The sequence below is a fragment of the Cyprinodon tularosa genome, unplaced genomic scaffold (genome assembly GCF_016077235.1).
Source record: "Cyprinodon tularosa strain WSP-4 unplaced genomic scaffold, ASM1607723v1 ctg745, whole genome shotgun sequence".
NCBI classification, from domain to species: domain Eukaryota; kingdom Metazoa; phylum Chordata; class Actinopteri; order Cyprinodontiformes; family Cyprinodontidae; genus Cyprinodon; species Cyprinodon tularosa.
Window position 1 is genome coordinate 39,362 of NW_024039502.1, and position 11,663 is coordinate 51,024.

Sequence of the window (11,663 nt, forward strand, 5' to 3'; positions counted from 1 at the left end):
GCCTTTGAGCAAAGCTGCTGCAGGTCAGCTGCCTTTGAGCAAAGCTGCTGCAGGTCAGCTGCCTTTGAGCAAAGCTGCTGCAGGTCAGCTGCCTTTGAGCAAAGCTGCTGCAGGTCAGCTGCCTTTGAGCAAAGCTGCTGCAGGTCAGCTGCCTTTGAGCAAAGCTGCTGCAGGTCAGCTGCCTTTGAGCAAAGCTGATGCAGGTCAGCTACCTTTGAGCAAAGCTGCTGCAGGTCAGCTACCTTTGAGCAAAGCTGCTGCAGGTCAGCTACCTTTGAGCAAAGCTGCTGCAGGTCTGCTACCTTTGAGCAAAGCTGCTGCAGGTCAGCTACCTTTGACCAAAGCTGTTGCAGGTCAGCTACCTTTGAGCAAAGCTGCTGCAGGTCAGCTACCTTTGACCAAAGCTGCTGCAGGTCAGCTACCTTTGAGCAAAGGTGCTGCAGGTCAGCTGCCTTTGAGCAAAGCTGCTGCAGGTCAGCTACTTTTGAGCAAAGCTGCTGCAGGTCAGCTACCTTTGAGCAAAGCTGCTGCAGGTCAGCTGCCTTTGAGCAAAGCTGCTGCAGGTCAGCTACCTTTGAGCAAAGCTGCTGCAGGTCAGCTACCTTTGAGCAAAGCTGCTGCAGGTCAGCTACCTTTGAGCAAAGCTGCTGCAGGTCAGCTGCCTTTGAGCAAAGCTGCTGCAGGTCAGCTGCCTTTGAGCAAAGCTGCTGCAGGTCAGCTGCCTTTGAGCAAAGCTGCTGCAGGTCAGCTGCCTTTGAGCAAAGCTGCTGCAGGTCAGCTACCTTTGAGCAAAGCTGCTGCTGGTCAGCTACCTTTGAGCAAAGCTGCTGCAGGTCACAGATCAGCCACCTTTGAGCAAAGCTGCTGCAGGTCAGCTGCCTTTGAGCAAAGCTGCTGCAGGTCAGCTGCCTTTGAGCAAAGCTGCTGCAGGTCAGCTGCCTTTGAGCAAAGCTGCTGCAGGTCAGCTACATTTGAGCAAAGCTGTTGCAGGTCAGCTACCTTTGAGCAAAGCTGCTGCAGGTCAGCTACCTTTGAGCAAAGCTGCTGCAGGTCAGCTACCTTTGAGCAAAGCTGCTGCAGGTCAGCTGCCTTTGAGCAAAGCTGCTGCAGGTCAGCTACCTGTAAGTAATTTAGTCCAGCTGTTTGGTTCTATGTCTGATGATTTTTATCATTTTCAGTTTATCTTTTACCTATTTCTCTGCATCCATCCTTTTTTTTTTCTTTTTATCTAGGCTCCATTACTTTTTCTGTTCATTTACCATATTGCGAAGCCCCCCTCCAACCTCTTCTTTCCCCTCCTTTAAGATGGGCCTGACATTCGTCGGCTGCGTGGGCATGCTGGACCCGCCCAGGAAGGAGGTGATCGGCTCAGTGAAGCTGTGCAACGAGGCTGGCATCCGGGTCATCATGATCACCGGGGACAACAAAGGCACGGCTGTGGCGATCTGCAGGCGCATTGGCATCTTCGGAGAGGACGAGGACGTGACGGGGAAGGCCTACACGGGCCGCGAGTTCGACGACCTCTCACCAGATGAGCAGAGGGAGGCTGTCAAACGCGCCCGCTGCTTCGCCCGCGTGGAGCCGGCACACAAGTCCAAAATAGTCGGATACCTGCAGTCATTTGATGAGATCACAGCGATGGTGAGACGTCAGATCAGTAGAGTAGATCTCCACTCTCACTTTCCACAGACTTACTCTCTATTTTCTACGAAGCTGTTCTATAAAGGAATTATGAATCATAAGCATTCCTGTATCGCAACTATGAATTCAAAACTTTAGAGATAAATAAAATGGAACATTTGGAACGCTACTTCAAGTTCTTGAATAGAATTACATAACAAACAACAAAACTTAAATATTTAGTTTTGCTCAAGTTTTGCTCTTAAAAAATGGCACAGAACAAATTGAAACACTTGTATTAAAATTTTCCCATCTTTTTATTGTTATTTGTTCTTAATAGAAATACAAATCAGTGAATTTAACTGCTCCAATTTGCTTCTCTGAATCGCCTACAGCTGTACAAGCTGCACCTTTGCTTTGACTTTTTCTACCAATCTCACATGTTTGGCCTCCTGCCATGTTTCTATTGAAGGAAAGGATGATCTTGGAGGATGCAACCACTGATCTAGATTATATTTTAGCATTTTTTACAGCAGATGTGCTGAATATACAATCATAGCTTTTTGATCTGCTTTGCTGGCCTGGATATTTCCAAGAAAAAAGCGCTTAGCTTTATCTAACTATGCACAAATAGTTTTTCAACAATAATTTTGGATTAAATTAGGAAGTTTTTGATTTGTATCTTGCTGAACACAATCTCAAGGTACTGTACAGAGACGATCATACAGTCAAATTGATTAAAAGTTTTTTCATCTAAGGAAAACCAGCACCCATTCATTGACTAGAAGGCAATCCCTTACGCCACGCATGATTGCAGTGACAGTGGAGAGGAAAAACTCCCTTTTAACAGGAAGAAACCTCCAGCAAAACCAGACTTGATGTGAGTGGCCATCTAGGGTGCCTAAAAACAAAGCGGAGTGTGTATGATGTCACCCACGCGCACCGACTACCGTTCATTCATCCTGTCCGCTGAACTGCTGCTAGTTTTACTCACATGCCTGGAAGATGTCTAGTGCTGCTACCACAGATGATCTCGCTCTCGAAATGGAATTAAACGATTCAGATTAGCTAGCCGAATTAATAGAAGGGGTAGAGCGTAGCTGCCTGTGGCCCGGGCTGCCTGTCACAACTCCAGTCCGGCGTGCGGATGACGTCATACACGCGGCGCTTAGTTTTTAAAAGATATAACAATATAATAGAAAAAATATATCTGCGGATATCTGGGGGACAGTAATTCGCCTACAGAGATAGGGGATCTGGAGCCAACGAGTCATCTCCATGTCATGGATTTGTTCTGTCCAGACATTCAACAAGGTAATTTAAATCTGTAGAGTAAACTCACCTGTGCAGATTGGACTCACCTGGTTCAGTGGCTGAGCAGAACCAATACATGACATAGAGATGACTTGTTGACTCCAGATCCCCCGTCTCTGGTATGATCCCTGTGGTACTCCACAGGTAACCCTGGAGCATGAAGAAGATTGGTCATTAACCTGAACAAACTGAAATCGATCAGATAGATACAGCAGCAGGTTTACAGTAACAATGTTAAAAAAAAAAGAAAGACCTTCACACATCTGCTCCTTGGATGTTGGCTGTGCAGCCGACATTTGAACGCTGAAGGAGAGCCCAGTGAGGCATTCCTTGCTTTAGTCTCTCTCAGGCTGCCATCAATAGCTGCCACTCGCTCCAGTGCTTCCTTGATGACATGCATCTCAGAAGAGAGGCTGATCTGCATGGGAGGCGGCGAGGCAACGATATCAGCTTTGGGCTGTCAGATCTTTCCAGCTGTCCCATAAATCCAGAACCGCTTTCATTGCCCTGCTGTGACAGATGGGTTTTCTACCCAGATTTGAATAAATTCAAATGGTTCTAAAGTTGATCTTTGGACAAATGCTTTTTTTGGCGATAATCTCATAGCGGATTTTTCCTACTGTAGCTTTAGAGCGCTGATCAAACTGAGGTTTCGTGTCATTTTCTGTTTTCTGTTCTGTCACAGACAGGAGACGGCGTGAACGACGCCCCCGCCCTGAAGAAGGCGGAGATTGGCATCGCCATGGGATCCGGGACGGCAGTAGCCAAGTCGGCATCTGAGATGGTGCTGTCGGATGATAACTTCTCCACCATCGTGGCCGCCGTGGAGGAAGGCAGAGCTATTTACAACAACATGAAGCAATTCATCAGATACCTCATCTCCTCCAACGTCGGGGAAGTGGTGTGGTGAGGACTAGACCCCCGACTTGTGCACCAGATTGTGTCCACCTGTCCTCAGCTGACCCGCTTTCTCTGCTTGTCTGCAGCATCTTCCTGACGGCCATCCTGGGCCTCCCAGAGGCGCTGATCCCAGTCCAGCTGCTGTGGGTCAATCTGGTGACTGACGGGCTTCCTGCCACCGCCCTGGGCTTTAACCCCCCAGACCTGGACATCATGGACAAACCGCCGCGTAACCCCAAGGAGCCACTGATCTCTGGCTGGCTGTTCTTCAGATACCTCGCCATTGGAGGTAGCAGGGACTCTGGTGGCGAATAGATTTATATGCATCATGCACTAGACGTAGAAGGGCGGGGGGGGTGGGGGATTAATAAACAAAATGCCATTGGTCTTTTGAATGTTTTATTTATTCTTCCCCCTTTTTTACAAATTCATTTGTTCACGTTTTATTTTTCAAAATTTCTCTTTCTCTTCTTTTAAGTTTTATCAATCTAATTCTTTTCAAAATGCTCTTTAAAGATCACATTCTCTTTACTCTTAGGGGCGGGATTTCCTCTGAAATGGGGAGTAAAGATGCATTTCTATTGGTCTGCATGGATGTTAACTTTCATATTCGAATTCAAGTGAAAAGATATTCAAAACGCAGTTGGAGAAAAAAAAATGAAATCTATAAAACTCAATTTGAAAAAGAGGAATTGGAAAAAGATGCACCTAAACATAGAAAATGTATCTCTAAAAAGTATTAAAAACACATTTCTGTTCTTTTCCTGCAACATCAATTAAACAAAATGGATTTAGACTGGGCCTACTGATGTAGAAGTCATATTTAGTTTTTTTTTTTGCTTTAATGCTTCTAAAACAACTCCCTTAATATATATATTTCTTGTTTTTGAGAAATTTATTTTTTTTTCTTTAAACTGTTACCAGTCGTTTGCCTCGTAATCCGATATCTGCAGCTATTCTTGCTTTATTTAACCAGGAGAAAATGGTCTCTGAGACCCTCTGGGCGTAAGAGCTAAAGCTCTGCAACTCTTCCAGAGTTACTTTGGGCCTCTTTCCTCTTTAGTCTGTTTAGGTGATTTAAAAACCCCATAGTGGCTCTTTGTACTAATGAGATAACCTGAAGTTTGCACTAACTGTGATTAAGTAGTAGCAGACAGTGTGATGAGCAGATGTGCCCAAAAAAAATCTATAGTTTAACTTTTTTCCTTCGCCCTAAGAGATTTTTTTGTTGATGTTTTAGAAAAATGTGAATAAAAACATCAAACGTTGGTGGGTGCAGGTGTGACATGAAAATATGCTTTTGCAAATGCAAAAGGCTCATTTCTAAGTAACAACATGGTGTTGTGCTGTTTTGCTTTAGGTTATGTGGGGCTTGGAACAGTGAGCGCAGCCACATGGTGGTACCTTTTTGATGAAGAGGGTCCGCAGGTGACTTTCTACCAGCTGGTGAGCAATAAGTCCACTTTTTTCCTGGTTTTGATGCCTGTTATAACCGCAGGAATCAGATATTGCAGGTTTATTTTTCCATAAATCCTCTCTTTCCTTTCACACACAGCGGCACTTCATGCAGTGCACAGAGGACAACCCCATGTTCAAGGACATCGACTGCGAGGTGTTTGAATCCCGCTACCCAACCACCATGGCGCTGTCGGTGCTGGTCACTATCGAGATGTTTAACGCCCTCAACAGGTCAGCCGTCCTCTGATGTAGACGCGGGACTTGAATGTCAGCGCTGTGGGGTTTTTATTAAAGGGATCAAATCCTTTCATCCAGCTTGACAACGAGCCCTTTGAAGGACAAATCCAGTTACTGTGCAGATAACGAAGGAGAAAAAAAAAACAACAGCTCTTTTACCAGGACTTGACGTCGCTGCCTTTATAGTTTCCAATTGGAGGAAGAAAAAAAACCTTAAGTAGATTGAAGAGATTTTTGGAGGCGTTTCACTTTATAGTGCTGCTCTGAATGATTTAACAAAATCTTAACGCAAAGGTTTTATTTTTTTTTTTATGTTTTTATGCTTTGAATGTGGAAGAAAAATGAGTAAACTATAAAACTAAGGATTAAGAAAAATATACTTTTTTGTTTTCTTTTGTTTCCAAGTTTGAAGGAAGCAACACGTCTTACAATTTGGAAACAAAGTCCAATGGTTTGTTTTTTAACTTTATTGGAAGTATGGAGAAAATTAGGTAGAAATGCACGGATATTTACTGAGCTTAACCTTAAACAGTCCCCATCCAATGTTGCTTGAAGCCTAATAAAAGAATCCTAAACATCAGTTTGTAATATTATCTCTCTTTTATTCATTATAACGACCCTAAAGAGCTAAGAAATGACCAGCGATGCCTGTTATTGACGTTACCATGTGTGCATCCCTAAATTGATCATAATGGTTAAGGAGCAGTGTTATAACCAGGGCAGAAATAAAAGCTTCACTGTGAGTTGATATCTCACAGTGGAACAACTGTTGCTGCTTCCCCTGATGTCTTGACCAATTTATTTTCTTCTGATCTGTTTGACAGTTTGTCTGAGAACCAGTCTCTGGTCAGGATGCCTCCCTGGGTCAATATTTGGCTGCTGGGAGCCATCATCCTCTCTCTTTCCCTCCACTTCCTGATCCTGTACGTGGAGCCTCTGCCGGTGAGTAAGCAGGGCGTCTGTTCAAGTTTATGGACGTAGAGATCCACCAATCAGGCGTTTCATGGCTGATTTGAAGCTTTCTTTAAATGTCTGACGCGCCTCTTCTGTAATGAAACTATTTTTTTTATTGTTAATTGAAGAGCAAATGGTGCCATAAATACGATTTTATACTGAATTTAAACAAAATGTAGCTGACATATGTCTGTTGAGGAGTTCTGCACAGCATAGAGTTCATTCATGGACCTTAAACGCTTTGTTTTTATATTTTTTTTATTTTCTTAAATCTGTGGTGTAATTACTGCTTTTTCAGCTAATTTTTCCCGTTACTCTATGTGAGCTAACAATTAATCATTTGCTGAATTATTAATCCCAATTCCTGCAATTAAGTGTTTTTAGCTCTATTAACTTTAAATTGGATCCTCATAATAAAAACAAAACACAATGAAAAACATCCCTCATTTTTACATAAAAACAGAAATCTTGATCAGAATATCTTTATGAAAGTAAAGATTAGAAAGTAAGTAACTTGAATTATATACTGTATTTTCACGACCATAAGGCGCACCGTACTAAAAGGCGCACTCTCAGTTATGTGTCCCATTTCTGTATTTAACACACACATAAGGCGCACCGGACTATAGGGCGCGTTTTTTTATATACCGGTACATGTCCTCTACTACCTTTAAATAGCTCTACTGCGTATTTAAAAATACAGCGGGGGCAAAACTGAGTATGACTGTGCTTCATTCATGTATTTATTACAAAGTATTAATCAAACCTGGCAGCTGGCCGTGAGACAGACACATCGCAGATGACACAGCGCTGTGGTCACTCCTAAATTAACTTAAAATCCTGAAACCTGCCGACGGAATATGTTCGCTTTTATTACCGGTATCCTGGTGCCTGCAGCTAAAATTATTTAGATGAAAAACACCTGCCAGCCGCCGCGGTGAACCTGGAGGCTGCCCAGCCTAGAGGCTGCTGTTGAAGGGATTTACTGTCGGTGCACCGCTGGTATGTGGGGGTCTGAGCGCCTCCGACAGAAATAGATAATCTGGATGAACTGACTGCAATTATGAAGTTTTCAGGTGGACTTTCTCACTTAAAAACATATTAAAACTACTTTATTCCCACTGATCACAGAAAATATAGCTGCAAGATTGAGATTATTTAGATGAAAAAACACCTGCCAGCCACCGCGGTGAAGAGGAGGAGACCCGCCCAGAGGCTGCTGTTGAATTAAGTTTTCAGGTAGAAAAATAGAGCGGGAGCAAAACTGAGTATGATTGTGCTTTATTCATGTATTTATTACAAAGTATTAATCAAACCCATCAAAGTCATCATCCTGTGTTTCTGAATTAAACAGCTGCGCTAAATCAGAAATGCCAATTTCCCCTTCTTCGCTGTCAGTCACTTTCCGTGCAGCGCGGCTCCTCAGAAATAATGCCGGCTTTTGTGAAAGCTTGAACAACAGAGCCAGCAGACACGTTAGCCCAAGCATCAACAATCCATCCGCAAACTGTGGAGTAACTTGCCCGGCGCTGCCTTCCACTTATTCTGAAACTGTGGTCTCCGTCTGTCATCCATCGCTCCCACGCCGCTCGCAGGCTTACTTTGAACGGCCGGTTCACACCGATGTCGAGCGGTGGAAGTTCCTTTGTCAGACCCCCGGGATAACGGTGAGCACAGCGTCCATTTGATTCACCATGTTTTTCTCATCAGCTGTGAGACGGGCACGCATGGAGTCACAGATTAACTGCGATGGTGATGCGTGGAAAAAAACACCTGTTCTCCTCACATACACCTCCCTCAGCCACGCTTTCATCATCTCCTCATCCATCCAGCCTTTTTCATTTGCCTTAATATCATATGTCATCAGAGCGCTGTGTCTGTCTCGCTGTCAGCTGCCAGATCAGCTTCTCTGATTGGTTGATGCGGCGCGTCCAGCAGCAAAACTTAAATTTTTCCATCTCGAGCAGCAGCAGCGCGTTGGCAGATGCTTAAACGCTCCTGCTGCTCAAAACGCGCTGCAGGACCTTTTGCTGCACCTATACGCGCGTCAACCATTGACTTTGCATGTAAACTCGCTGCTTCTGCTGCACCTGCTGGGTCCGGTTCACACCGATGTCGAGCGGTTGAACAGCGAGCACAGCGTTAATTTGTTTCACCATGTTTTTCACATCAGCTGTGAGATGGGCACGCATGGAGTCACATATTAACAGCGATGGTGATGAGTGGAAAAAAAACACCTGGTCTCCTTACATTCAGCCACTCTTTCATCATCTCCTCAATGAGGTGGTCTCAAAAGTCGCAGTTAGAACACACAAAAGGCGCACCGCACCAAAGGGCGCACCGCACATTTTGAGGGGAAAAAAAGACGTTTAAGTGCGCCTTATAGTCGTGAAAATACGGTATATATATATATATATATATATATATATATATATATATATATATATATATATATATATATATATATATATATATATATATATATATAAAGACGATATTGGTCTGTGTGATTGGGTTTCCTATAGACTTTAATGTAGAGGTTTCCATCTCCTTCCATGCTCACCAAACAGTCCAGAAAAGGTAGCTTGTTATCGTTGCATCCTTTCAGGTGAATTTGATGCGGTTGTCAACCGAGTTGATGTGTCTTGTTAAGCCTCCACCATTTTTAGCTGTCTTTTAATGAATGTGTCATCCACATATCTTAACCAATGGCTTGGTGGTGTTCCTCTGAAGGTGTCCAAAGCTTTCTTTTCCATTTCTTCCATTTAAAGATTGGCTACAATTGGTGACACGGGAGGTCCCATTCCTGACATTTTGAATTGAGAAAGCTGCCTGGATGGGAAGCGAAATGTTTTCAAACTTTGAAACAAAGTCCAGTCCAAAAACCACAAATCAACAATAATTTCAGATTTATAGTGTTTTCAGAAGTTTGATTTCTGATTATGAGCAGACTTTAATCTAGAGGGCTAAATGTGGAGGTTCCAGGTCTAGCGCCCCTAGTGGCTGGAACAGTGCTGATATAAAAGTTGACCAAAAACGTAAAATTCATGTTGTCCTGAACTACCTAGTGAGATTTTGCACCACATCACTTAATATTTCTGAATAGGTTTCCTCTGTCCCCCCCAACCCCCACCCCACAGTTGATCTTCCAGGTGACCCCCCTGCACTGGTCCCAGTGGATCGTGGTCCTAAAGATTTCCATCCCAGTGATCCTCTTGGATGAGGCACTGAAATATCTTTCCAGGAACCATTTAGAAGGTAACTGTTTAATAACCTCTGACTTATTTAGAGTCGGTTTCTTGTTCTTCTAATGTTGAGCTGCTTTATTCTTCTACTGACCTTCTTCCTGCCTTTCTTCCTGCTTTCCATATCAGCATAAATCTTTACACCTTTAAAAGGTACTGCAGCTTTGATCCTGCTTTTTCCTCGTCTCAGAAGCAGACTTTAAACAGCTCCTTTCTGTCTAACCTGTGTTTCTTCTTGTGTTCCCCCGGCAGATGATGAGGAGAAGAAATATCGGCGGAGATGGCAGCTGAATTAAGACCGCTCCTTTGTCGCATCCGCATAGTTACACACACGCACACACACAGCTACAGCCTCCCTCTTTATGAGCTAGGAAGATCCCCCCCACACACACACACACCCTCGATTCCCCCCCTCCCCGGCCCTTGTTGTCAATCCCGCATGTCCGCCGCGGCACCACTTACAAAAACCCCCAAAAAGGAGGAAAACTTGGAATAGAGTGTGTTGAGTCCCTGGGAGCATGGCTTTGTGTGAGTGTGTCTGATTCGTGTTTGCAGATGATCGACTTTCTTTCAGCTGCAATGAAAAAAAAAAACAAGAGGATAAAACAGCCTCTGGCTTCTTTAAACCATTTCTGCTCATTTGCTCTTTCTCTCTTTGTTCCTCTACACAGTAGGAAGATAGTGGTAAAGAAACGGACTCGGGGAGGGAAGGGGTTTGGAAAATGAGGGGGGGTGTAATTCCATGCAGAGCCTCAAAGAGAGGCGGAGAAGAGATGATAAAGATGAAAGCAATAGAGCAAGGATGCAGAAGATGAGGAGAGGCGGACCTGGAGGCTGAGTGTGTGTGGGAGAGCCACTGTGTCCATGTCCCAGAGCCACCGCCGCCCACACGGTCTCATCAGAACAACTTCCAGTTCCTCCTCGCCATCTTTGTTTCCCTGCAAGCAAACTCTGATGAGGGTCACGCTTCTCGGGATCTCTGCTTTGCTGTGCCCTTATTTAGCAGGCTTGAAATGTCTGTGTTTTTGTTTTTTTGGGAGGGGTGAATAGCTTTATGTTTCTTAGCTGCTTATATTAGCTCTCGGATTGGAGGAGCTGAGGTCAGCCGGGCTCAAAACTAACAGAAATGTTCTTTGTTTCTCATTGATTATAATTAAAGCCCTCATTGTTGTTCTGAGATGGAAAAAAATTAAATGTCAACATTTAGTAGGTTATTCTACTGGGCTTATTTAGCCCAACTGACTATCTAAAAGCTTTATTTCAATATAGAGATGCACCGACCAGATTTTCCCTGTTTTTTTTGGTTTGCTTGTTCTTAGACCTGCTAAAATCAAATTTTTTCACTTCCAAAATTTCCTCAACAATATTTCTTCTTTGTATCCTTCCTGTGGGAGAGATAACATGACGGCAGCGAGAGAAGCTACTGTAAAACAGGTAGAATTAAAAACCAATCACATCCCTGTAATTTCATATTTTGTTAACATGGCTTGCTTGCATTTATTTTACAGACTGTAGAGCCTCAGGTGAGATTTTCAAGCAAAAATTTAAAAAAGAGCAAAAAAAAAAAAAAAAAAAAAAAAAATCACCTGCCTTCCTGTTATCAGCTGAGATTCCTGCTCTCTCTCCCTGTCGGAACAACCTGCCCTCTCTGGTGTCGCTTTTCGGCATTTAATCGGTACTAAAGAAATTCCTTCCAACCTGTCGCCGATCATTTCTTGTTTGCAGCAACGTGGTGAACAAGAAAAAAGCTGATTTCTGGATGCATCTCTAGTTGTAGATGTCTACTTTCTCTGCTGATGATTTGACCAAAGGGATCCAGCTTTCTAAGATTGTGTTTTAAACATTTAAACAGCGTTGCCTTATTCGGGTAAATTGAAATTCCTCGAATCAGTTAAAATGTTTTCCGTCTTTAAGACCTGATGAAGCCCACAGCAC

At 43.6% G+C, this 11,663-nt stretch overlaps 1 protein-coding gene across 1 annotated transcript in view; it reads left to right on the top strand.

Moving 5' to 3' along the window:
- Window positions 1–11,310, top strand: part of LOC119773127 (sarcoplasmic/endoplasmic reticulum calcium ATPase 3-like) — a 47,519-nt gene extending 36,209 nt beyond the window's left edge. The window contains exons 10-17 of the mRNA XM_038269954.1: window positions 1,306–1,641; window positions 3,620–3,840; window positions 3,921–4,123; window positions 5,195–5,280; window positions 5,390–5,523; window positions 6,354–6,471; window positions 9,624–9,741; window positions 9,981–11,310. Of these exons, the coding sequence (XP_038125882.1) occupies window positions 1,306–1,641; window positions 3,620–3,840; window positions 3,921–4,123; window positions 5,195–5,280; window positions 5,390–5,523; window positions 6,354–6,471; window positions 9,624–9,741; window positions 9,981–10,024 (1,260 nt within the window). The 3' untranslated portion in view covers window positions 10,025–11,310. The remainder of the gene's footprint in view (window positions 1–1,305; window positions 1,642–3,619; window positions 3,841–3,920; window positions 4,124–5,194; window positions 5,281–5,389; window positions 5,524–6,353; window positions 6,472–9,623; window positions 9,742–9,980) is intronic.
- Window positions 11,311–11,663: the final 353 nt, after the last annotated feature.